Source organism: Pungitius pungitius, chromosome 21, assembly GCF_949316345.1.
Source record: "Pungitius pungitius chromosome 21, fPunPun2.1, whole genome shotgun sequence".
NCBI classification, from domain to species: domain Eukaryota; kingdom Metazoa; phylum Chordata; class Actinopteri; order Perciformes; family Gasterosteidae; genus Pungitius; species Pungitius pungitius.
Window position 1 is genome coordinate 2,551,993 of NC_084920.1, and position 25,401 is coordinate 2,577,393.

Genomic DNA, 25,401 nt, shown 5'->3' on the forward strand with positions numbered 1-25,401 from the left:
GAAACCAGAGACTCTCCTTCCTGGTGTTTGGATCTCAACACACCCGCGAGCTAATTCAGACAGCCCCCCCCCCACCCCCCCTGCTCCCGATACACGACCACGAAGCGTTTTCTTCGGCTGTAATAATGTATATTATGTACCCATCGTGGGGCGGTCTACACGTAAGAATGGAGGTGGTCACAGACATGTCATCTGGGGGGGGGGGGGGGGGGGGGGGGGAGTGGGCCCATTTGCCGCCGAATAAAAGCCGGTTAGTCCGGATCCTGGTTCTAACACCCCCCCCCCCCGCTACCAAGCTGTCGACCACCGCTTATCGATCCCAATGATGCTCTTCTAGGCCAGGGGGGTACTGTTACATGGTATCAGGAGAGAAAAAGGGAGAGAGGGGGGGGGGGATCAGACGCTTTATGCTTTGCTGTTATTGACATGCAAAGTGCGTTTTCCATCCGGCAGGCGAACATTCTTTCACCGGAAAGGCGATCAACGTTTTGTCAAACCGGATGCAAAAAAAAAAAAACCCGATGGCAGAAAACCCATTTTCCATTTGTCGGCGGCGGTGGGAGCCTGCAACCCCCCCCCCACCCCTCCCGCCCCGGTGTCTGGTGGAGGAGAGCGGCTTTCTCTCTCTCTCTCTCACACACACACACACACACACACACACACACACACACAAGGCCCTGGCATTTTAGATTCACACACTTTTCTTTTTGGGTGCAGGAGATTTTTTTTTTTGGTTGAACCTAATTGGTCCCCTGTCCTAATTGTTCATGTACTACTGCAAAGCCAGCCTGCCCCCTCCAGGTAGGGTCACTACAAACAGGCTTCAGTGTGGCTGTGTGATGATGATGATGATGATGATGATGATGATGATGCTATGTGCAATCATAATGTGAAATAACCAACATGTATGCACATACACACACATACTCAATAGATTTTAGTGTGTTGACACTGTGACACGAGCCCCCCCCCCCCCCCCCCCCCCCATTCCACCAATGACTCCAATGCAGCTGCTTGATGATGTAGCTGCACACAAGGTGATCATTCAGAGAGACGCTCTGAATGATACTCGTAATGTTACTGCATCACAAGTCATTGTGTCATTGTGATGCACTACGCATCTCGTTGTCTTTCTCCCCCTGCACACACACACACACACACTCATAACTGCACAGGTCCTGAAGCCCAGTGACCCCCCCTCAGCTGACGCTTCAGCCGTAAACCGCAGGCTTCACAGTTACTGACTCAGGACTCCAGCACAGACTCGTCATGTGACCCTGTACAATATGTACAGTAGTCTGCAGTAATCACATTACCCCGTGTTCTGTTGAGCTGACGGAGCTGACGGAGCTGCTGGTGAGGAGGATTACCCCACGGTACCAAGGAACTCGCTCTTTAGTTGGACATATTGTGAGGTTGGCTCGAGGAGCTCATGTAAAGTATCTCCAGCTCCGGACGTCCGTATAATAATAAGAAAAAAAAAGACCACCGGCAACACTTCGCTTCCAGTGAAACAGGCCGAGGCCTCTTTGCTAAAACGTGTTTGATTCGCAAAATGGATGATTTTTGGTGGACAAAGAAGTTCTTTACAGCTCTGCCCGGTCTCGCTGACGTGAAGAAAAGCTGCACGGGCACTAAATCAGTCCAAACCACTTACAGGCATAAAGGCCAGCGCAAGCCCCTGAGTATCGTGGACTAGACAGTGAAGAATATGGTAGGCGAGAAGAGAGGGACACGAGGCGCTACAATAATGCCGAAAGCCTGAATCCATACCGTTTGGGCCGGAGTTAGCGGCTTGAGACCGATATCAAGTTTAAACAAGCTGACCATTTATAACACAAATGATTAAAGGGCGCTTGATGCAGTGCAGTTGCTTAGACTTTAAACTGGAAACAGGTGGAACAAGCGATCCAACAAAGCCCAACAACCAGCACCTATAAATATATAGTTTATTAACCCCCCCCCCCCCCCCCCCGCTCTAACTGTCAAAAAGAAATGAAATGTAAGCTTATCGTTGATCTAACGCAACTTCTGCTCTCTTTTCCAGCTCTCACCCAGCGGGGCTTTGAGGAGCTGCTGAACACGATTGAGGAGCGTCGGCCCTCCTCTGTCCCTTCCTCTCTCCATAACCCCCTTCCCTCCCTCTTCCCAGCCGCCCACAGCAGGGCTCCCCCCCCCCCCCCCCCTCCTGCAGATAGTAGAGCATCAGCACTCACACAGGTTTGGACTTTATGAGGAAAGAGTGAGCAAGAGGAAAAAAACATAAAGGTAATAAAGAGGACGATATGCAAACCAAAGGAAGGATATTTTTGGGAAACTGATGGTGTAAATATTTCTATTTTGCACATCAAGCTCATAACCCCCCCCCCCCCCCCGCCCCCCCCCAACGGCTCGAGGAGAGACCTTTCGCATGCACAATCCAGCTTAGTTTTCTCTAACAAGCAGACGCACACGTCCCGGTCTCATGATGATGTGCGAGGTGATGCCCACCATCTCCGAGGACGGGCGAAGCGGGGCCGGCGGGGGCTCAAGCTCGCCCGCCGGCGCAGGAGTCGGGGGCGCCGGGGCGCCGTCGGGTCCGGCGGCTTCGGCGCCAGGGAAGCGAGGGGCGGAGGAGACGAGGGCGGCAGCACGGGGAACCTGGAGTCGCTGATGGTCAACATGCTGACGGAGAGGGAGAGGCTCCTGGAGAACCTGAGGGAGACGCAGGACTGCCTGGGCACGGCCCAGCTGCGCCTCCGCGAGCTCGGTCACGAAAAAGAGTCCCTTTCCCGCCAGCTGTCCATCGCTCTGCCGCAGGTACACCTGTCTCTGTGTGTGTGTGTGTGTGTGTGTGTGTGTGAGAGACAGGAAGTCTTCTCGGGGACGCTTCATGCAGAAAGATGATGCACAGCAGGACGTTGAGCAGGTGCCCCCCGGCTAACATGGTGCTGTCATCTTCGGGCTGTTTGGTGTAAGCGGCCATCCGACATTTATTCGTCATCGTCAGCTTTGATTACGTCAGCTGACCATGCTGGTGGTGGATGGTTAAGGAAGCTCATTGGTCGATGAGTTCAGATGAAATTGAACGTCGTCTGTATGAATCCGATATCAGGCGATGTCATCATGTCATTAGTTTGGGGGAAACTTTTAAATCACATTTTGATGGGAAAAACGTGAAAGGGAACTGAAAAGGGAGAATTTCAATATTGCAATGAACATGGAGCTCATTGAGTCACCAGAGCTGCTCTATTCATCATAATACTTCCACATGTTTGCTCATTGCAAGAAGTACATGGACTATATTTAAAAAAAACTTGGAATCATCGGGTATAATACAATTTAGTATATTGCCCTCTGTCTGGTCGACAACAAAACAAGACGCAAACTAACATTTAATCATCACCTCTGGGTCAACCAAATGGTTAAAAAAACATAAGATGATCCAGTCATTTTCTTAAGTAAAATTTTTTACTGGATTCATTCTTATTTTGATAGTTAGTGAAATACACTTTTTAGGGAGGTTGGTCCAATCAGCAGTCCTTCTACATCCCAAAGCAGGGCCGCAAATGAATTTAAAGGAATGTGGAGGGTGGGAGGTGTAATATGAAAGAGGCAATAACGGGGACAAGAGAAGCCCACTGAGGAGCTGACCCTCATCCAATCAAAAAAACCAGCCCACAAGGCTGAGAGCCAGTGGACCCACTGTGAAACCATCTGTATGGATGGCTTCCTCTCCGCCGCGCAAACACACGCGTCCACTTCATGCGTCCACTCCAAGCTGTCCACTCCAAGCTGTCCACTCCAAGCTGTCCACTGTCCGTGGACCTAAACGCAGACGATCTGGACCGGAAACATCTGGTCGTCGTTGCCGTTCAGATCAGCAGCGGTTGTCTCAAAAACGGCCTCACTCCATCCTCGTAAAAGCGGAGTTGCATGTGTATTCCCAGCAGTGTCTGTGAATGATGTATCGATGGTGTGTTTTTTGTTTTTTTTTGGAGGAGGGAAGGGGAGGGGGGGTCTCTTGTCTTGTGCAGAGCCATTGTGTAACAGTGTGATGTAACCCATCCAACAAAAACCAGGTGGAAACCGTGTCAGTGGTTTCCACCGTCATCCCATCCCCCCCCCCCCCCCCCCCTGGTCTCAGGTGTTGGACGCGGCGGGGCGATGCATCGGGGGCCAATGCGCGCACACGTGCAGCCGAGTTCGCGTTTCATTTCAAACCACTTTGACTCGGTTTGTTTCCCCCTCCCCGCTGAAACGCCGGCTCGCTCGTGTGTGTGTCCCCCCCAGGAGTTCGCCGTGTTGACTAAAGAGCTGAACGTCTGCCGGGAGCAGCTTCTGGAGCGGGAGGAGGAGATCGCTGAGCTCAAGGCGGAGAGGAACAACACGCGCGTAAGATGTTTAGCGGCCATTTTGCTTATTAGCACCGCAGCAGCCTCTGTGTCACCCCCCCCCCCCTGCCTCCCTCTTTCTCTTACTCTTCTACTCTACACTTTCTATATATAACTCCTTTCTGGGTCCGTATCTGCTTTCCTTATCTCTCCCACTCACTCCTTGTCCCTTTGTGCCACCAGGTGCTCTCCTCACTATTTTATCTCATTGTCCCGCTTTAAACCCTCCACTCCTTCGCATCTCCTTCTTCTTCTTCTTCTTCTTTGTCCCTCTCGCTTCCCTAACCTTGTTCTCCCTGTTTCCTTCTGCTACTCTGGTACTCTCCTCACCCCCCCCTCCCCGGTGTCTCCATCCTTTAAACTCCCTCTCTCTCTCTCTCTTTTGGTTCCACCTCTCTGCCTTCACCTGCCACCCCCCCCCCCGTCTCCTCCCCCCCCCCCCCCCCCCTTCCAACCCACTCACTCCTGCAGTTGTTGCTGGAGCACTTGGAGTGTTTGGTTTCCCGTCACGAGCGCAGTCTGAGGATGACCGTGGTGAAGAGACAAGCCCAGTCCCCGGCGGGGGTCTCCAGCGAGGTGGAAGTCCTCAAGGCCCTCAAGTCTCTGTTTGAGCACCACAAGGCCCTGGATGAGAAGGTAGGTCAAAAAGCCAAAAACCAAACCAGGTAACCTGTACCCAAACCTGCTTCATCGTTCCAAACCTAATCTTCACGAATAACATCTCTTGTGTTCAAAACTGACCCCTCTTCCATCAGCAAAGTCATCGAGCTCAACCTTTTTTTGACACTTCCAGTTTTATTATTTCATAAACAATGTGAAGTGCTTAAATGATGCTGTGCTGCTTTTCTATCGAAACCAAATCAATAAAAAACTGCACAACTCATCGGGATGATCACAACACTGAAGGTGGGATCAACTAAAGGAAAATGCAGTTTATACTTCATCTTCCTTTGGTTAAGTTTGAGGACTCTCTGCTGCTCTCGTGGGGAAGGTCAAGAAAATGTTTGCGTGTCACAAGCCGATCTGTTTAAATCAACACACGCGCTGCTCGCGTCGTTACCACCCGTGAACCGAAATGACGAGCGGTTCCCTGTGGTGCCCCCGCAGGTCCGCGAGAGGCTCCGCGTGGCCCTGGAGAGGGTGTCCTTGCTAGAGGACCAGCTCGCATCGTCATCTCAAGAGGTGAAGTTCAAAGAGGAGAAGGAGGCTTGATGCGAAGCGTCGAACATTCATTGGTATTGACCGTTTGTCCTGTTCTGTCTCCCCCCCCCCCCCCCCCCCCCGCTCCCAGGTAATCTCTTTAAGAGACCAAATTAAAAGACGTCAACAAGGCGTGGACGGCGGGAAAGATGTAAGGGAGGGTTTTATGTGTGTGTGTGTGTGTGTGTGGGTAACATGGTGTACCTTTTATTTCCACAAATGACCCCCTTTTCCAGCTGGTCAGCGCTCTTCATCACACTCATTTCTCTTCTCTCCGTCGCCCCCCCCCCCCCCCCACACCGGGTTTAGCGATTACCCAACGGCCCCTCCGCCGGCCTGGAGGACAGCGAGTTGGAGCGACAGCGAGAAGGAGAGATAGAGCGGCAGAGAGCTGAGCTCTCCCAGCTGAAGGAGAGGCTGGCCCTCATGTGCCGGCAGGTGAGCGTCTCTTCCTGTACGTCCGTCCCGCGTCGACCAGCAAGAGGCCCGTGCGAAAGCGGGGGACCTCTCGGATTACAATTTGCGTAGTGACAGCGCACAGTGCGTCTGCTGGTCGCCCCCCTGTGGCCAGTTAGACTATTGCATCTGCTTCAAATAGCCATCGTTTTTCACCGAAAATGAGAGAGACGCCATTTGAATCTAATACATACCGTGTGGACCTCGGTACGACATGTGCAGTGGGCGAAGACTTATAAAATGTTAGAAGGTCCGGTCAGGTGATGAAATGATTCAAGCGTAAAGAAGCGCCTTCTGTCTTTCTGTCCCCCCCCCCCCTTTGTCGTGTCTCGTCAGGTCGGGGAAATAGAGGAGCAGCTTGCAGCCGCCAGGAGGGAGGTGACGAAGTCCGAGGAGGCCAATCAGAAGCTCCAGAGGGAAGTGAAAGAGGTCTGTGTGGACACGGTGTCTCTTCCTAGCAAAGAGCCGTGGCTCCCTTAGTCCCCCTGTGCTCCATGTGTACATGAACTCATACGTCATTTACCTTGATCATAGCGTGACTAAAGACACATAAGTCGCAGACAACCTGCAGTATTTGAATGTCTCACATATGCAGGGCCGTGGCTTTCTCTCACCTGGCCATCAGGTATCACCTAAATGTATAATAAGAACTGTTATGTCGTCTATATATTGAATATCACATCATCTCGCTTCATCACACACACCTTTTGCTTCCTCTAGGCCCTTTGCCAAAGGGAGGACATGGAGGAGAGGATCACGACACTAGAACGCAGGTAACCTTTGTGGGTTTTAAGGAATTTATTTCCTGGTCTTTTTTTTTCCATGTGGAACCAGAATTTCTCAAAGGTGTCCTTCCACCTTTTTAGTCAGTAAGGTCGTTTCACATAATGAGATTTGCATTATATTCTTATTAAGGAGGCATGTGTGAGCGATAGGAGGAGCCCTAAAGGCGCAGTTATAATTGAACACAATCGAACATTTTAACATTCTCCGGTCTGGGATTTGGCAGTTTGACAGTAAGAGCGAGAATATTTGGGGATATTTCAGCGGAAGTGCGGCTCCAATAATTCAGTGGCGTTTGCAGGTACCTCAGCGCCCAGAGGGAGGCGACTTCTCTCCACGATATCAAAGACAAGCTGGAAAATGAGCTGGCAAGCAAGGAATCGCTGCACCGACAGGTGAGGAGCGGCTCGCGTAATACCCCCCCCCCCATTACAAACGTGTCCTGCTTGTTCTGACTTTTGTGGCACTTACATTTTTTTTTTTTTTCTCTCCAGAGTGAAGAGAAGAACAGACAGCTGCAGGAACGTCTAGACGAAGCCAAGCAGAAGCTCCAGCTGACCCTGCAGAGGGCGGAGACGCTGCCGGAGATCGAGGCCCAGCTGGCCCAAAGGGTCGCGGCCCTCAACAAGGTGCGAGTCCCGACCCAGGACAACACCCCCCCCCCCCCTCCTCCTCCTCGGTTCGCTCTCTGCGGGTATCAGCTTCAACTTTGTGTGCTTGTCTCGATGCAGGCGGAGGAGCGCCACGGAAACTTTGAGGAGCGGCTACGGCAGATGGAAGCTCAGCTCGAGGAGAAGAACCAGGAGCTCCAGAGGGTAACTTTCGCCCGTGGCCACGCTTCACATTCGAACGGGTCGGTCGGGGCGGTCGGGCGGCTTTGTTCCTCCTCTTGAGCTCCTCCTCTTTGCGTCCGTTTTTTGGGGCTTTAGGCGAGGCAGAGGGAGAAGATGAACGACGAGCACAACAAACGCCTCTCGGACACGGTGGACAAGCTTCTGTCGGAGTCCAACGAGAGACTGCAGCTCCACCTGAAGGAGAGGATGGCGGCGCTAGAGGAGAAGGTGACCAGGAGACTAATCAGTGCAGCCGGAAGACTGTGGTATAGAATTGACTGTGAGATTAAGCGGGTTAAACGTGGTGTTTTCATTTCATTTTGCTCCCCTAGAACGCTCTTTCAGAGGAACTGTCCAACATGAAAAAAATCCAAGATGATCTTATAGCTAATAAGGTCAGAAATCACCTGCTGATTCAACAGCACAATTCTCGTGGTTCCACTTCCTTCTTACTCTTACCTCGTTTTTTTTTTTTTTGTTCTGGTATTTTTCTCATTTCAGGAGCAACTCCTTGCCGAGCTGGAGCGAATCCAGGTGGAGCTGGACCAGCTGAGAGGCCGGCCCGGCGCTTCTTATTCCAGGTTCGCTCGACGTTTGAGGGGATTTATTCACGCATTACACATTGTGTAAACGCCCCAAATGAAAGCGAAGCCTCCCCAGGGAGAGCTTATGTACACAGCCCTTTCTGAGCAAAAGCTTTTGTTTTCCCCCATTAAATTGTACTTGCACTAAAATCTATTTTACAAATGAATTATTTATACTATACACCCACAAGGTGTTTTTCTGCCCGACGGAATGCAAATATAAGCTTTGTTAATATTGAGGGAATTTCTTAATTGTTATTTGTGATAAATGATTGTATACCCTGGAAATCTTAAAGTAGTAATGCATCAAACTAATTCTGCCCCCCCCCCCCCACGCAGGGCGGGCAGCGTGAGCTCCCTTCCCTCCACCCTTTTCCGGAGGTCTCTCCCGGGGAGCGCCTCGGAGCTGCGGTACCCCCAGGGCGGGGGCTCGCTCCCTTCCGGCTACAGCAACTCCCCCGGCGGCGTGGTGGTCAGGCGAGCCCACCGGGGCCGCTGGGGGGCTCCCAGGGACGACAGCAGCAAGGTGTTGACCTCGTAAACGGAGGCGGGCGGGGGGGGCGGGGGGCGCCGGGTCGAACATGAGTCGGCGGAACCGCGGATGACGATTTCCCTGCGTTTCGCCCCTTCTTTGCAGTACGGAGAGTGGGACGGCGGCGGCATGCTCGGCGCCGGGTTCGAGGGCGGGGACGGGGGCTGCTCCGACGACGAGGACGACCAGGACACTCTGTTCGGGTCGGAGCTGCTCTCCCCCAGCGGGCAGACGGACGTGCAGACTCTGGCCATCATGCTGCAGGAGCAACTGGAGGCCATCAACAAGGAGATCAAGTGAGTGACAGCGGCGATCCGGCTGAGGCCTTCTGACCAGAGCGGAGGCAGTGAAGCCTCCTCCATTTTCCCCTCAGGCTGATCCAAGAGGAAAAGGAAAACACGGAGCTGAGGGCGGAGGAGATCGAGAGCCGCGTCAGCAGCGTGGCGCTCGACGCCTCGCCCCTGCCCCCGTCCTCCCTGGGAGGGCGGGACAGCGTGGGCAGGGGGTACATGACTCCCTCCATCACCTCCTCCACGCTGGCCTCGCCCTCGCCGCCCAGCTCCGGCCACTCCACGCCGCGCCTGCCCCATTCGCCCGCCAGGGAGACCGACAGACAGGTACAGGTCGCCGCCGCCGCGTCGCCCGCCCACCTGCCCGCTTTCCACTCAAGAAAGGAAACTCTCCCCCCCCCCCCCCCCCCCCACTGCAGAACAGCAAAGACGGAGAGGAATGCCGAGCGCTCGCGCTGATCGACTCCAACCCGCCGTCCGTGCCTCGAGCCCTGCGATTGGAGCGCATGACACACACCCACCCGGGGGCCGGGCTCGACGACCTCCGCGAATTCCGCAGGTACCCCCCCCCCCCCCGAAGAAGCTCCGCGCGTGGTCGGTGCGTATTTGTGTCCAAACGCCGTCGGCGTTGACTTCGCTAACCCGTTTTTTTTTTGGGGGGGGGGCCTGTCGTTTCAGTCTCTCTGCAGACGGCTCCACCACCGCCAGCCAGGATTCCCTCCACAAAGCCAGCAAAAAGAAAAGCATCAAGTCGTCCATCGGTCGCCTCTTCGGCAAAAAGGAGAAGGGGCGGATCGGGGGGCAGGGGCGCGAGTCCTCCTCTCTGGGTTGGTAACGCGACGGGGGGGATTCGTCTTACCGCTCGAAGGAGCCGTTACTGCATCACTGCTAACATGACCTTTGACCCTTCCAGCCTCCACGCCCTCCGACGACCTGGGTTCGGCCGACCCGTTGGGCCTGGCTAAACTCGGGACCGGAACGGTGGAGAAAGACCGCCGCAGCAAAAAGAAGTGAGCACAGACATTTTTTCTTCCCCCCCCCCCCCCCCCACACACACACTGACCTCTTCACGAAAACCCTCGGCTCTCTCCACTCTCCTCGCCAGACACGACCTGCTGGAGGAGGCGTGTCGCCAGGGCCTGCCGTTCGCCTCGTGGGATGGCCCGACCGTGGTCACCTGGCTCGAGGTACGTCGTGTCCCCCCCACCCCCCCCTCTGTCTGTATCCGTGCAGAACCTTCCCAAGAGGATGATTAACAAGGAGAGGAGTTTAGCTATGTTAGGTTCACGTGCTCTCCCCCCTCCCCCCCCCCCCCCCTTGCCAGCTGTGGGTCGGGATGCCGGCGTGGTACGTGGCGGCGTGCCGCGCCAACGTGAAGAGCGGCGCCATCATGGCCAACCTGTCGGACACGGAGATCCAGCGGGAGATCGGCATCAGCAACCCGCTGCACCGGCTCAAGCTCCGCCTGGCCATCCAGGAGATGGTGTCCCTCACCAGCCCGTCGGCGCCTGCGAGCACGCGCTCTGTAAGCCCCCGCCCGGAGAAAAGCCGCCGCGCGCCTCGCGCCGAGGAGACCGCTTTAATTCGGGCTGTTTGCTATCGTTACAGTCGACTAGTAACATCTGGATGACACATGCCGAGATGGAGTCCCTCACTGCCGCCACCAAGCCAGTAAGGGCCTTACATTTCACATGAAATATCAAGAGAGAATTCAATATTTTAGGAGACTGATAAACTTTTATGTTTATCACTTAACTGTATTTTCTGTTTTTTTTAGGCATGTAAGTCGTTGTTCATGTTTTGTCATTGCAATTCTTATCACATTGATACGTTTTTTTCCTTTTTCTTTGTTTCTTATTAGGCATGTTTGACTACACCCTTCCCTTTACTATTCCCTCAAATTCTGCTTCGACGTAGTGTTTTTCTCACTAATTCTTACTCACTAACAAAAAAATTTCCCCCCCTCCCTCTGCCTTCCCTCTTCTTCTCTTCCATTCCGTCTCGACTCGTAACACACACACACACACACACACACACAAAAACGTCACCACCCCCACCCCCGGTGATCTTTCCTCCCCTTTGCAACAATCCATTCCGTATCTCTTCCATTTCTTCCCTGCCTGAAACCCAAGGAGCAGAAGGAGTTCAGCTGGGACCAGGTACGTGTTGGGCATCTTCTGCTCTTGTAGAGGAATAATGAAAGAAAGGGAGTGTTTTTTCCTCACCTGCGCCCCCCCCGTCCTCCAGATCCTGGCCTACGGGGACATGAACCACGAGTGGGTGGGAAACGAGTGGCTGCCCAGCCTGGGTCTGCCCCAGTACCGCTCTTACTTCATGGAGTCACTGGTCGACGCCCGGATGCTCGATCACCTGACCAAGAAGGAGCTGAGGGGCCAGCTGAAGATGGTGGACAGCTTCCACAGGTCTTTTTCACGCACGTTTCTCTAGTTTCTTCCCTCTTTGGCGACAATCTGAAAGCGAACGTGTGCTCGTCCCCCCCCCCACCGCAGAGTGAGCCTCCACTACGGCATCATGTGCTTGAAGCGCTTGAACTACGACAGGAAGGAGCTGGAGAGGAGGAGGGACGAGAGTCAGCACCAGAACCAAGGTGAGTCCGCGTGTCCCCCCGTTTGAGGCGGGACGCCGTCAAAGCCTTTTTGGCGTCCCGCTGACGAGTCTCCCCCCCCCCCCCCACCGTCCTCCTGCCCAGATGTGATGGTGTGGTCCAACGAGCGGGTCATGTGTTGGGTGCAGTCCATTGGCCTGAAAGAGTTTGCCGACAATCTGTTGGAAAGCGGCGTGCACGGCGCTCTGCTGGCGCTCGACGACACCTTCGACTACACGGACCTGGCCCTCCTCCTCCAGATACCCAACCAGAACACACAGGTCCTCCACCGACACACACCCCAAGACAAGATAAGCCTTTAACTCCTAAAAATGATGTCTTTATGACCGTAAAGGTGTGGTTCTTTTTGTTGTCTATCCTTGGCAGGCGAGGCAGGTCCTGGATAAGGAGTACAATGCTCTCATCTCCATGGGAACCGAGAGGAGGCCAGACGAGGTACGACCCGGGAGGGAATCACTACATGTGATGATCGCATTGGGACTTTTTAACAGTCAAACCTTCTATTTTGGCTCTTTGTATGAAACTTTAACTGAGGTATAAAGTCACGAAGCAGGCCGTCCTTCACTCTTGACTCTGCAGGACGGCACGAAACCTTTCACCCGCTCGCCGTCATGGAGGAAGATGTTCCGAGAGAAAGACCTCCGCGGCGTGACCTCCGACTCCTCGGAAACGCTGCCCGCCAACTTCCGTGCCTCCGCCATCTCGACCCCCTCCGTCACTCTGAGAAAGGTCCAGAGCGAAGGTGAGGAGACGGCGTCTAAATGGACAGGAAAATGGGACAAATAATCGAAATCATCCACAAAACGACCTCATTCCTAATGTTGCAAAATATCTGCAAAGCTGAGCAGTGTCCGTTTGATGCGCTCAGGTTTCAACTTATTTTATTCATCATCCCCTCATAGCTTCACTAATTACCTTCTTGTGTCCGTCAGTAGGTCCTAGAGGAGAGTCGGGGTCCGTGAGGACGTATTCTTGCTGAAAGATAAGCACACCAGGTGAGAAGGAACGAGCCTCCGATGATTGTATCTGTGGCTAAACATAGCGCCTGTGTGAACACCATATCAAACATCTCCCCTCAGCGGGAGCTTTCACAGTTCCTGCGTGTTTTGTTCCATTTTTTAGAACCACCTCTTTGCTAACCAACGGGGGGGGGGGGGGGGGGGGGGAGAAAAAAAAAAACACTTTTGGAGAAAACCCCCGAGGAATGAAAAGTAGAAAAAATGGACACTAGAAGATGATCAACAACATTTAAGTGAGATTTCTTGAAGAATCAAAGACACTGAGTAAATGGTTTCTTAGAAAATGATCAAATAATGAGTGACTGTGTGTTTATCCATCTGTTTCTCTCTCTCTCTCTCTCTCTCTCTCTCTCTCTCTCTCTCTCTCTCTCTCTCTCTCTCTCTCTCGCCCCACCCTGATCCATAGTTGTGGCATGATTCCGTTTGACTCTGTAGAAAGTGGCCTGTAGACAGTGACCATCACCTGTTGTGAATACATCTTCTGTTTTTTTGAGTGTGAGGCGGCAATATTGACACAATGAATTTATAGTTTTTTGAAATGTAAAAACTGCATTCCTGTTGAGGTGGAGAGAAAGATGCCCCGTCATCACATCCTTTTCAGGTGACCTTACTATGATTTAGACGCTGGAACGTGGAGGTGATAGAACATACCCTGGCGAGTAGAAACACACACACACCATTGGAGTTTGGGAAGAGCTTTGTTCAAAGTGAGGAAAATTAAATGTATGTTCTTAAGCCATAACAGACGTGAGATGCACAAATGTGAATAGAACGGACAATGAGACAAAATCCGGTTCAAAGTGAGGGAAAAAAAAAAAAAAGAACTAAGCATTTGTGTTAATATGCATGCTAAAATCCAACATTTTAGAGTGAACATCATGATATCAATCATCTAATGATGTGAAAGCTTGGGTCGGGACTTTGAAAAATGTGTGTATTTTATTTTTTATCATTTTTTTATGATAACTACTATTGTATGTATGTACAGTATGTATGTGTGTGTGTGTGTATTAAACTGTATGTTCATTTCATACTTAGTTTTAAGACTGACTGTAATTTCCTTTTAAGTTGAAAAAAGAAATATGTTTTAAATTATGGACATTAAAGATATGCTACCTGTATGTGTACATTTTGAAAAAAAAAGTGTTATGATTTAAGTTCCTATTATTGGAGAGTAGTGATGATAATTGAATATAATAATACAGTAATAATGATAATGATTGTAAAAGCTGTAATTAAAAAACATACCTGTAAAACGCTACTGGATGAGTTATTTGCCGTTTCCTCTTGCAGTGATGAAGATGTTGTAATGCATGGAGTTAATAATGCGTCATAATATGTTACAATCATTGACATGGAAAAGTACATCATTTGCAAAAAATAAGTTTGATACAGTAAGTACTTAGAAGTAAAATAATATTTTTACCTTTTAATCATTTAACATCACCATTTGAATCTTTTAATCATCAACAATAAGCTGAATGTAGCTACATTAATGTAACTACATTATATTATAAGTGGCCGTCAGTTTCTAATCTCTTAAAGACAATGAACGCAACATGGATGTTTTCTCAGTGTTTTTACCACTTACAGAAGGTACGGAGAGGATTCACACCCCTTTACATTTGTCACTCTTTGTTTCATTTCAGCCGTTTGCTAAAATCATGAAAAGTCCATTTTATTTCTCATTAATGTACACTCAGCGCCCCCCCCCCCCCAAAAAACCTGAAATATCACATGGTCATAAGTAGTCAGACCCCTGTGACATTTCAGGTTTAATTTTTTAATAAATTTGCAAAAAGTTCTACATTTCATTTTTTTTCTTTTTTTGTCAAGATGGGGTGCTCGGTTTTTTATTAACGAGAAATAAAAATGAACTATTTTGATTTTAGCGAATGGCTGCAATGAAACAGTCACAGGGTGACAAATGCAAAGGGTTCCGAAGGCCCCCCCCCCCCTCGAAGGGGCATCACGCCACGATGAATCCGAAGGGTCACCCCACGCGCCGCACGCCGCGTTCTCAGACGTGACGGAGCGATTCGTCTCCAGTGAGAGGCGGCCGGTGGAGCGCTGCAGGTTGTGGAGGGAGAGACGAGCGTCTCGCGTGACGCAGCGTGGTCCTTAGCTGGTGGGGGGGGGGGGGGGGGGGTTTACGAGCTGACGTGACACAGCTGCAGTCCCGTAAACACCCCCCACCCCGTTTCTTCCTTGCAACACGCATATCGACATAAGATAAACACCGGGACCCCCAGCCTCTGTTGCTTTGGTGTTATTTATTATGCAGATGACGCAGGGAGATTTGTTTGTGTTCCGTCTGCTGGCAGTTGTGAAATTTGTATGTTTTCGAAGTGGAGGCCCGAATGGAAAAGTTTGATTTTGTCCACACGTGACCAAGCATCATTTGCAAACCACTCCGAGGTATCTGTGGGGGGGGGGCACATCTTTTTCTTTCTTTATCTCTGAGGTTTTTTGGAAATAGAATGTGTCCAAATACAACACGCAATCCACTTTCATTCAGAGGGCTTTGATTTAATGTTCAATTGCTTGCTGAACAAGTGCAAGGACTGGAAACATTGGTGAGAAATTAAATAAATACATACTTGTGCGTTTTATGTGCCGAGTTCCCGACCCTAAGGGCCACTCTTACTGTAAGGGACAGGAAGAAGCCCAAACATAGTGTTTAAGGGCTGACTCACACCCTCAGGAAGCCGGACCTCCTTCTACAAACTGCTTTATAAAAAGGGCACAAAACTTACTCCAGTTTAGAAATTTATTGAAAAGAACCAGCTCCCACAGAGCCATACGCTTATATTATTTATTCCATAAGCCATTCCTCGTTTTCTTGCTACGCTATTTTTTTGTTTTTCCCTCTCTGCGATCCCGAAACCTTTTTTTTTCCCAAATGTTTTGGTTTCCACGTAACTCTTTCTCCTACCTGTCTTCTCTCCTCTTCATCATCCCACTTCCTTTCTGCTCGTCCTTTTACCTCACTGACTCCAACCCACTTTTAGCCTTCAGCAGTGAAGTCAAGGAGGTGCACCTCTACACAGGTAGTCCCTTAGCAAGGCAATCAATGCAGCCACCTCTTAGATGCCGCTGATCACGTTCCTGATGACTTCACCTCTCCTTGCAGACAATCACAGAAGGGCGATGTACCTGCAGATGGCTCTGGACGGCAGCGTGTCGGGGAGCGACGCTCAGACCGAGTACAGTGAGTGTTTTGGCGGACAAACTTGGTTCTGTTAGGAATTTAGGGAAGAAGTGCACCCCTAGCGGTGAGAAGTACATGTTACATGTAGCAATGTTTAGTGTAGTGTAACTGTAGTTTGTGTGATGTTATATAGTAGATATTACATTTGTGTGTTAAATGAAGTGAATGCATTATAGTCAATTAATAAAGTCATGTAAATCATATAAACACTGTACTCATTAACATCCTGTCATGATGTCGGAAGCTAATTTCCGTCCTGTATGGATTTCTCCCAACTTTCCCCAAAAGAGGGTTTTTGATGGGAGTTTTTTCTCCTGTCAGGTATTAGATGAGCAACTGGATGCAAAGCTTTGCACCAGATAAACTGTGATCTTATATGTTGTGTTGTAATTGAAGTGTACTAGTTATAAGATGAAGACAAACTATGTATACTGTGTTATATTCACTCTTTGAGGCATGAAGCCAAATGTTTCTTCTTGGAATGTGAGGGAGAGATGAGACAGAGAGGGGTTTCACACGAGGCAGTTTCACACCTGGATGTGAAAAGAAGGAAACGGGAGGAGATACTTTGAAGAAGAAGCCAATGACATTCGAATGCAACGAAAGACAACCCCCCTCCCCCCCCGGGAGTCTTTAAATTACCTAACTAAGAGAAGAACTAGTAGAATTTTCCTGCAGCCGCTCTGATAAGTCACCTTTGACTTGGTCGGAGAATTAGAATTACTATTCACATTGTATTTCACTTTGTAAATTGTATTCCACATCCGGTGGATCTTCTGTGCTCTCATTGGTGTCGTGTGTCCGTGGCTCCAGGTGTGATGCAGCTGAAATCTGTCCGGTTGGGCCACGTTGTCATCGAGGGGAAGTCCTCCTCTATGTTCCTCTGCATGGACAGCGAGGGCCGTTTGAGAGGACAGGTGCGTCGAGCGAGGGGACGTTATTTTCTATTCCCCCCCCCCCCCCCCCCCCTTTCCTGTCGTTGCTGACCTTCATCCGTTCCCCCTCTCAGGGGCAGTACTCGGAGGCCGACTGCAGCTTCAGTGAGCTGCTGCTGGCAGACGGGTACACCCGCTTCCTCTCCTCGCAGCGCGGGATGGAACTGTCTCTGGCGCCGAGGCCGTCCTCGGACGCAAACTCGGTGCCCTTCAGTCGGTTCCTGCCCATCCGCACGCGCCCGGAGGCTGAGAGCGTCGCCGAAGAGCCGCCGAGCGGCCAGAGATACGTCAACGTGGACTCGGAGGATCTCCTCGGGATGGGTCTGAACGCCATGGGGAACCCTCAGTTCTCCGTGGAGAAGTAAAGAGAATGAACTCCACGGACCTGTAACTTAACGTGTGATGTATTTTGTATCGATCAGGGAACCTTTCTTTCTGTGTGAAATTAGTACGTTTTTCTTCTCATGAGCATACAGTAATACGTAAGTTATTTATTTATTGTGTGTGTGTTCTAATGGCTATTTAAAGACTGGAGAATAAATTCAGAGATTTTATAGGGTGTTTCAAAGTGTACAGTGTTTATCAGACAGGTTCTGAAGGAAAATAAACACGATGTCAACGGCCACTTTGTTTGTCTGAATCTGTCATACGTGGCGATTAATGACTGCAGTGGCAGCAGTGTGAACCCACTTGTTGTCACGGTTTGGGTCTGCTTCTTGTCTTATTTTGTAGTTTTCATGTCTCTTGTGTTCCTGGGGTAACGTCACTTCCTGCCTTGCCCTGTCTTCCCCTGTGATTGTCTGCCGGGCCTGATCGTTTCCACCTGTGTCCAATCACCTGCACCTCCCTTGTGTATTTAAGCCCCGTGAGTCTCTTGTCTTGTGTGACGTCATTACATGTCGACGTTCTTGGGTCCTGTCAAGTAAGTCAAGTCTGTGTTTTCAAGTCCAGGTCCCTGTTTTTTTTTTTGTCTGTTTTGTTTTTGCCTTCTTCCTCCCCCTATTTGGTTGGAGTGATTTTGAGTGTGTGATTTTTGACTATTAAAGTCCTTTTATTTTCCAATACTCCGCGTCGGAGTCCTCCCTCCTTGCCCTCGACCCCGCGTCCTGACACTTGTGATGGTTTATGGGCTGTGGTGGTGGTCAGAGGCGTGTTGGAGTCTCACATACCATTCCTCCGATGTCACATTGTGTTTTAAACTGATGGTGCGTTCTGTCTGACCGTTGTCGGTAAATAACATGAACCTTTACTAAGCCTCAAACAACACAATATACAATATACGCTCATAATAGCAGCAATATAACTAATAAATGCAACACTATTATACAAACTTTGCTTTCTTCCCCTCAAATTGATCAGATTTTAAGTTGAATATTGACTAAATCTTTTTTTTCTCGGTGACCGAAGCATCCAATTATTGTTGTTATTATTAAACGCTCAAAACTCTGTTTGCCTCTCGGCTGGTTCGTTACATTTAAAACATCCGTCCTCAATCTGATCTACTTGCAGGCAGGAGAAATTTAGTTCTCCTCAAGAACTGAAAGTAACCTGATGTACAAATGTTGACTCCCAGGGGAGAAACGTGTGTGTTTTTTAACCCCACCGGTTTTATTTGACCTTGACGTACATCCTCAGTGCTGATCTGTAATCTGTCAATGTTGCACATTATTAGCTTCACTCTCGTGCCAAATGTCTTGTATTTATTTATTTACCGTTCGGGGGACGGGGGGGGTGAACTACCTTCAGTAACACAAACTACTACAACACGCCGCCGGGCCCATTTACACGGTGTTACGTTAGCACACATTCCTTCCATGGGCCATCACCGCCAAGTGTTCCAGTGAAACCGAGATCAACGTTAGCGGAAGCTACTTACAGCGGCTTAGTGGCTGTGGAAAAGGTCGGCCATAAATGTGTGACTCGGATCGGATCTGGCAGACCCGCATGACTCAAGAGATGCAGCCCGGCCGAGCAGTGAGGGATTATTTGTTGTATTTTTATAACACTGCTAAATACCACAGGCCACCCGGGAACGACATGGGTTTTTTTTTCTTTTTCTCCAGAAAATTAGTAAAATAGAAACTTTATTAAAAACACTGAGTGCATAATTAAGCAGGTAAATAGCAATCCATCCACATTTTTAGCGTTGTGTTACAGCCTTAACGAGGATAATGCCGAAGGTCGTTTCAGGGCGCACGAATCGAAACTGCACAAATATGAACTTGTTACATTACTTACAGAAGAATAATGAGGATAGTTTACAAGAGATCTCGTGCGAGGCAGCGGCAGCTCTGCTGGTGTTTGGTTTGGAGGAGACTTGACATTTATTTTTGCCAATATTCTATCTGCTTCCACGTCAAACATTAAGCCAAAAAGTGACATCACTAAGACTTTAAAGTTTACAGAACAGATTTTCACAAAGCATTTTCTTTTCAAACACAAGCTCTGATCGCATTAATAAATAACATCTCATATCATTTTCATATCAAGACCCTGAGAATGTAAAACTCACTCTCTTTTTCTCGCTTTTCTTTCAAGCTATATTATACAAAAAGTTGTCTTTCAGTGACATTTTACCGGCTTTTGCTATAAAAAGAGGCAATAAAAAGTACTCAGTTGGCATTCCAGCATATAAATTACATTGAGAATTTTAATCTCCACTGTAGATTTTTCAATTCCACTGTTTGCGTTTCTACGCCGTTCACCTCGCCCACCTCACACCTGAGTGACCAGCGGGTCAGTCTGACCCGTCTCCCCTCCTCTGAACTCCAACGGCGCCCCGTTCAAAGGGCTGCAGCCGCCCTCCACGGCGAAATAGTCCCCGTCTCCGTCCCCGTCCTCCATGTCCCGCCCGCGCGGCGGCCCCTCGTCTTCCCGCGCGCCCCCCTGGGCGGGGTTGTATTCGGTGCGGTCCACGCACTCGGTCTCCCGGTGGTAGAAGTAGCTGAAGTTGGACACTATGACGGGCACCGGCAGCGAGATGGTGAGCACGCCGGCGATGGCGCACATGGAGCCCACCAACTTGCCCCACACGGTCTCCGGGTACATGTCGCCGTAGCCCACCGTCGTCATGGTGACCACCGCCCACCAGAAGGCGTGCGGGATGCTGACAAAGTGCGTGTCGGCGTGGTCGGCCTCGGCGAAGTAGATGGCGCTGGAGAAGAGGATCACGCCGATGAACAGGAAGAAGATGAGCAGGCCCAGCTCGCGCATGCTGGCCCGCAGCGTCTGCCCGAGGATCTGGAGGCCCTTGGAGTGACGAGACAGCTTGAAGATCCGGAACACCCTCACCAACCGGATGACTCGGATGATGGCCAGAGACGTGGCCGGGGAGGCGTCGTTGTCCTTGGCCAGCTCCGTCCCCAGGGTGACGAAGTAGGGCAGGATGGCGCTGAAGTCGATGATGTTCATGACGTCCTTGAAGAAGCGCACCTTGCTGGGGCAGCAGGCGAGGCGCATGAAGAGCTCGAAGGAGAACCAGCATATGCAGATGGTCTCCACCAGGAAGAAGGGGTCGTGGAAAACACTTTGCGGGAGAGGCATGTTCTCGGACACGTTCTTCGCCTGGGAGTGGTACTTGTAAAAGTACTCCTGACCCGGGAGGAACGGGAAAGACACGAAAGTGTAAAAAGTAAATCTACAGCAAAAAGGGAAAATACGCAATCCTAGCATTTTGCAAATTATTCTTCAAACTATAAATCATTTAGCCACATTCAAAGGGTAGAGTAACTATGAAGATAAAACCAGTGGTGCGTTGGCTTAACTTAGCACAGGGACTACATAGCATCTATTATAACATCTAGTTCTAAATGGCAGTCAAAACTGAACCGTATATCATGTTATGCTGATATACCGCTTTCACGCTCTAATAAACTACATTGCCATTCAGCAGGTTGTGGACCATCTTTTGACACCATCATAAAAGCATTTGGCATCTGCGGCTTTGAATTCCACCCGTAGCCCTCTGCCTGTCTCTCTTTCAGTCCACCTGTCTCCCCCCCTCGCCCCCCCCCCCCCCCTCCGCTTCTGTCGTTAGCGTTACGCTAAAGGCCCGTTGCGGGAGGCTCCTTAAAACATCCCGCGCTTCGCTTCAAGTTAAAAAGCGGGAACGATACCGGCGCAAAAGGATGAGATCGGTGCGCCGCATGGGGGCCGTCAGCGTGTGTTTGTGTGTGTGAGGCGTAGAGTTTTAAACCCCCCCCCCTCCTGTGACTCTCGGTCGCAGGTCGGCGACAGTGTTTATTACTAAAGGTGGACGTCTATGTGTCGATCTGCTCCGAGGGCTCTCCTGGGGCTAAATATAACCCCCGGTGAGATCTCCGAAAGGGAAACATGAGCTCGTCTCTCAACCTTGGTCGCTGTCGCGTCTCGCCGTGTAGCTTCTGCGGTTCACTGGGGTCCGGGGGGGGCTTGGAGGGGGGGGTTAGTTACAGTAGTTTCCTGGCAGCTTCCCGGTGCAAAGGCCGCGCGGCCTGGCACGGTGGCCCCGCGGGAATGTGTTAACATGACCCAACGTGCGCTTATCGTTCTGGGGAGACCTTTTAGTCTCTGGTTCCACGCCGCCGCTGGGTCTTGGCTCACCTTTTCATCCATGTGTTCGGTCACTCGTGTGACCTTTTAACGCTTTCATTAACGCAGCGAACCGTCTCCTCGGGCGGCCTTTTCCGTTGTCTCTTCTCCCGCCCGCTAACACTCCCGTTGCCCCCTTCAGCCTTCGAGCCCTTCCTGGATATAGTGGAGCTAATTTAACAGTCGACTAAAATAATCACACCATAAGTTTTCCCCCTCACACTCTCACTGCCTCCGGACACATGCGCTGTGCCCACGTCGGTTTAACACAAGTAGTACTCGCAGTGTGTGTGTGTTTACCTAAACTTGCTGTGATATCGTGTTTCACTCTGAGCCAGGCCGCCGCAGACGCTCCCATTCAAGACGAGAGTCTGGTGTCTCTATTTTATCTCCTACGGGTTTGATTCAGTTTACTCAAAGGTCGCGTTGGCAAGTCACAAATGAAACCACCTTTCACACCCACGATGAAAATCCTCAAGGAACCTCCAAAAACTCTTCAACGCTGACACCTCTTTCATGACTCATTCCGCTTTGCAAACGCACACTCGGATCACGATCCCTACCTCCCGCGTCTCCTTCTCGTTCCTGAATTCGGGCAGCGTCTCCAGGCAGAAGATGAGGATGGACACGACGATCACCATGACGCTGACGATGGCTATGATGCGCGCGCCCGACGAGGACTCCGGGTGCTCAAACAGTATCCACAGTTGTTTCTGGACCTCGTTCGAGGGAAGCGGCGTCTCCTCCTCCTTCGGAAAGCCCTCGTCCGCCTTGAAGCGGCTCACGACGTCCTCACCCAGCTCGTAGAACATCAGCTCGTCCATGAAGATGTCCAGGGGTATGTTCGCGGGCCTCCGAAGCCTCCCGCCTGACTGGTAGAAGTACAGGATGGCGTCGAAGCAGGCCCGGTTTCGATCGAGGAAGAGCTCGTTCCGAAGCGGGTCGAAGTAGCGCGACCTGCGCCCGGGGTCCCCGAGCAAGGAGTCGGGGAATTGGGCCAAGGTGCGGAGCTGAGTTTCGTAGCGCATCCCCGAGACGTTGATGGCGACTCTCTCGCTCGGCGCCAATCCGCTCCTCCACAGGGACCCGGAGCGCCGGCCCTCTTTCTTCTCCTCCCTCTCGTTCCCTTTGGTCTCCTTCTCTCCCTTTTCCTCACAGTCAAGGTGGTTCTTCAGAAGTTCACCGCTCTCCCCGTCTGGTCCTCCGCCTCCTGATTCGTCCTTTCGCGGGCCGCTGCTGTCCATTCCCGCGGGCCGGGCCGGGCCGGGTCTGCGAACCGCTCTCCTGAGAATTCGTGGGGGCGACTGGACTTAAAAGCAAACGTGGCCTGAAACCAGAGTGATAGTTCCATCAGTGGATGGTCTCAGAGTAGATGGTCTGAGAACCAAACGGCTGTGAGGTACTGGAGATTTGTTTGTTTTACGGGGTCCGTTTATATGTAAACACTCTCCTCATGACATAAAAAAAAAACCTTCTTCAAATGTTAGTATTAAAAGGTAAACTTCGGAAGTCAGAGATCAGGTTAGTTTCCAGTTAGCGCTACAAGAAGATTTACTCACTACGTGTTAAACGGCGGGATGGAGAATCACATTGTTCGTCTGCTGTGGCTCATCAGGTCCTCTGTGTTCCTCCCTGTCACCGCGGCCGTGTGTCATATAAACAAACTCCTTGTTTGGCAGTGACTTTGGGTCCAGACAAACGACCAGGCGGTACAGCGACCTCGCAGTTGTTCGCTCAGAGATCATGCAGGTTCTGATCCCGTCCCCGCGCTGCCTCACGTTGACTGTCCTGAAAAATGTATTTGGGAATGCTGTCCCGTTGAAATTCAATCTCTGCTGGATCCCTGCGACCCCTCCCAGTCCGTTCCCTCCATTTTAGCTATGAGGCAAGACGACCTTCAACCTCACTATCAAATGTCACCTCCGCCCGGTGCTGCGTGGTGTTGCCCCCCCCCCCCCCCCTACGACAAGCACGGCTCGGATGTGCCTAATATCTGTACAAAAAAACATTTAATGTCAGTAAAATTACGTGCTTAAAATAATTATATATGGATCAGTTCAAATTGTTTTTCCTTAAAACGAGGGACTGTTCGTTTTAAATAACTATATAATATGAATATGAATATTAATTAATAATAGTATTTTGTAAGAGCTTGCACTTAAATGAAGAAACAATAACCAACACAAGAAAACGTGACTTTGTGTTTAAAGAGTAAAAAATTGTGTAAAGTTGGCATCTCATTAAATGTTTGAACTTTCAAATGGTCGTTAGGTGTAAATGTAAAAAACAACAATATCTATTTTACATTACATTACATCACATGTCATTTACGCTTGTAACCAAAGCGACTTACAATAAGTGCATTTCGACTGTAGAGATACAACCTCAGAAGAACAAGGAAGTGCAATTTCATCAAAAATATTTCTATATTTATAATATGTTTTTTTTAATGGTAATATTAACAGTTACATTAACTGATTTTCTCTTCCTCTCTTCAGATTTGCTGTTTTGTTGGGTCCTCATACACCTGAGTTGTAAAAAGGTAGGTCGGTACACTACTGCGTATTACCACCAGATGGTGATGACGTTTTGGCACAAAGGAGAAAAATAACGAAGGAGGCCTCTGCCGACATTTGCTGCCTTCAGCCACAGAATAAATACATATCTCACTGGAACGCTGCGTCACATGTCCATGAATCTGACGGCCCATGCGGGAGTCTGATTGAAAGGCAAAAAACTCGAGGATATCTACAGCGTGGAAATAAAAAAAACATCAAGTATTGATTGAATGCATTGTGGAATTCTCCCAGGTTTAGAATTGCTAATGATGTGGATTCCAACCTCAAAATGACACCCATAGATACACACACACTCTCCGTCTCAGCATCGTGGGCCTAAGACCTCTGATGAATCCACACTTTGCGTTATTTAGCTTAGAAACCAGGATTCCTTGTGACTTCCGCGAGATTTCTGCACCATCCATCGCAGGATCATCAACGACCAACAGCTTAGAGAACGGATGACTCACCAAACCACATTTCTATTCCTCACACCAGCCTGTGGAAGATGAGCATCCTCCAAAACAGCAGCGCTCACAACATTTACTCTTTTCAGCTCCGCCGTGCAGGTGTCCCCTGAAGAGCTCCCGCTCTTTTAAGCTTTTAAAGATTTTAAACCTTGCTGTGGTTTGCGATGTGTGTCTCGTGCTGAAAAAGTCAGGAAAACGAGCAAATCACTCTCGAATATCATGGCCACAGTTACAACTGACCCGGAAATGAAAGACCACCGTAATACGATGGTGTCAGTTAGAGATGTCAAACAAACAGACACAACATGACGTCACTTTTTTTTCCCGTTTATTTTGAGTTCATTTCAATGATTTGAAGCAATTTGAATGTCTGTGAAAAAGCATCTCATGACTGTTGGGTCAGTTATTCATCCGAGCTGTTATGGAGATTGGTTCACATTAGATCGCGTTGACATTCATACATTTTAAGTCTCAAGAGTAGAAATATGTTCAATTATGACACTTTATTGATATGTTTCTATTTTTTCTTCAAAATATAAAAAGATAGATCATGAACATTCCATTGAAATATACTTTATACAGTTCTTGATGAGTTGTTCTTTGTGTTCCAACATTTCAAAAATAAAATCCGGCATAAGTCACGACCAGATACTCCAGTGACCACCTCTTCTCCCCATTCACTCTCCTACTAAGACCGAAGCACAATGGACTGGTACCACTGGTAAGTCTGTTTGATACAATTTGATGGCATGTGAAATGAAAATACATCTCTTATCTTTGGAATGCTTACGTAAATGCATGATGCTAGCCTGTAATATCAGATGTGCGTATACCGTTATGACCCTTTTGTGGTGTCTGTCACATTATTTCTAATTAAAATAAGCTATTAAATATATTTTAAAAATCTATTCATGTATGATCACATTTCTCTCTGAAACAAGTCTGGTCTCATCACCTTGTAA

At 49.8% G+C, this 25,401-nt stretch overlaps 3 protein-coding genes across 4 annotated transcripts; 2 read left to right on the forward strand and 1 right to left on the reverse strand.

The window, feature by feature from the left end:
* Positions 1-2,381: 2,381 nt before the first annotated feature.
* LOC119212581 (liprin-alpha-3-like) lies at positions 2,382-13,520 on the forward strand. Its single transcript, XM_037463143.2, is given in 31 exon segments — positions 2,382-2,561; positions 2,564-2,799; positions 4,273-4,374; positions 4,845-5,009; positions 5,481-5,555; positions 5,665-5,724; positions 5,883-6,011; positions 6,366-6,458; positions 6,750-6,802; positions 7,114-7,207; positions 7,307-7,441; positions 7,544-7,627; positions 7,742-7,873; positions 7,978-8,040; positions 8,147-8,226; positions 8,569-8,755; positions 8,867-9,057; positions 9,135-9,378; positions 9,471-9,610; positions 9,730-9,878; positions 9,965-10,061; positions 10,157-10,238; positions 10,376-10,576; positions 10,660-10,722; positions 11,184-11,210; positions 11,299-11,474; positions 11,562-11,659; positions 11,762-11,937; positions 12,044-12,112; positions 12,257-12,419; positions 12,610-13,520. Coding segments are annotated over 31 exon segments (3,708 nt in total). The 5' UTR covers positions 2,382-2,464; the 3' UTR covers positions 12,657-13,520.
* fgf21 (fibroblast growth factor 21) lies at positions 12,632-18,152 on the forward strand. 2 transcript variants are annotated; one of them, XM_062559939.1, is made up of 5 exons: positions 12,632-12,672; positions 15,708-15,746; positions 15,830-15,907; positions 16,721-16,824; positions 16,917-18,152. In XM_062559939.1, the coding sequence occupies exons 3-5, from the start codon at positions 15,847-15,849 to the stop codon at positions 17,205-17,207; spliced, it is 456 nt and encodes a 151-aa protein (XP_062415923.1). In that variant the 5' UTR covers positions 12,632-12,672; positions 15,708-15,746; positions 15,830-15,846; the 3' UTR covers positions 17,208-18,152. The 2 variants fall into 2 exon arrangements, with proteins under 2 accessions (XP_062415923.1, XP_037319297.2); XM_037463400.2 differs by lacking the exon at positions 12,632-12,672 and having other exon boundaries at positions 14,866-15,746.
* A 3-nt stretch (positions 18,153-18,155) lies between these two features.
* LOC119212626 (potassium voltage-gated channel subfamily A member 7-like) lies at positions 18,156-23,270 on the reverse strand. The gene is made up of 3 exons (XM_037463289.2): positions 22,971-23,270; positions 21,975-22,738; positions 18,156-20,433 (listed from the first exon to the last, which is right to left on the reverse strand). Exons 2-3 carry the CDS (start codon positions 22,653-22,655, stop codon positions 19,558-19,560), a joined length of 1,557 nt encoding a protein of 518 aa, XP_037319186.1. The 5' UTR covers positions 22,656-22,738; positions 22,971-23,270; the 3' UTR covers positions 18,156-19,557.
* Between the last annotated feature and the right edge of the window lie 2,131 nt (positions 23,271-25,401).

Bases quoted from the DNA above. Each gene is read 5' to 3' on its own strand.
- fgf21 (XM_037463400.2), top strand. From the start codon at position 15,599: ATGTTTTGGTTTCCACGTAACTCTTTCTCCTACCTGTCTTCTCTCCTC. The intron at 15,747-15,829 runs GTAGTCCCTTAG...CTCTCCTTGCAG, and splicing joins GGAGGTGCACCTCTACACAG to ACAATCACAGAAGGGCGATG. The intron at 16,825-16,916 runs GTGCGTCGAGCG...TCCCCCTCTCAG, and splicing joins AGGGCCGTTTGAGAGGACAG to GGGCAGTACTCGGAGGCCGA.
- LOC119212626 (XM_037463289.2), bottom strand. From the start codon at position 22,655: ATGGACAGCAGCGGCCCGCGAAAGGACGAATCAGGAGGCGGAGGACCA. The intron at 20,434-21,974 runs GTAGGGATCGTG...CTCCCGGGTCAG, and splicing joins ACGAGAAGGAGACGCGGGAG to GAGTACTTTTACAAGTACCA.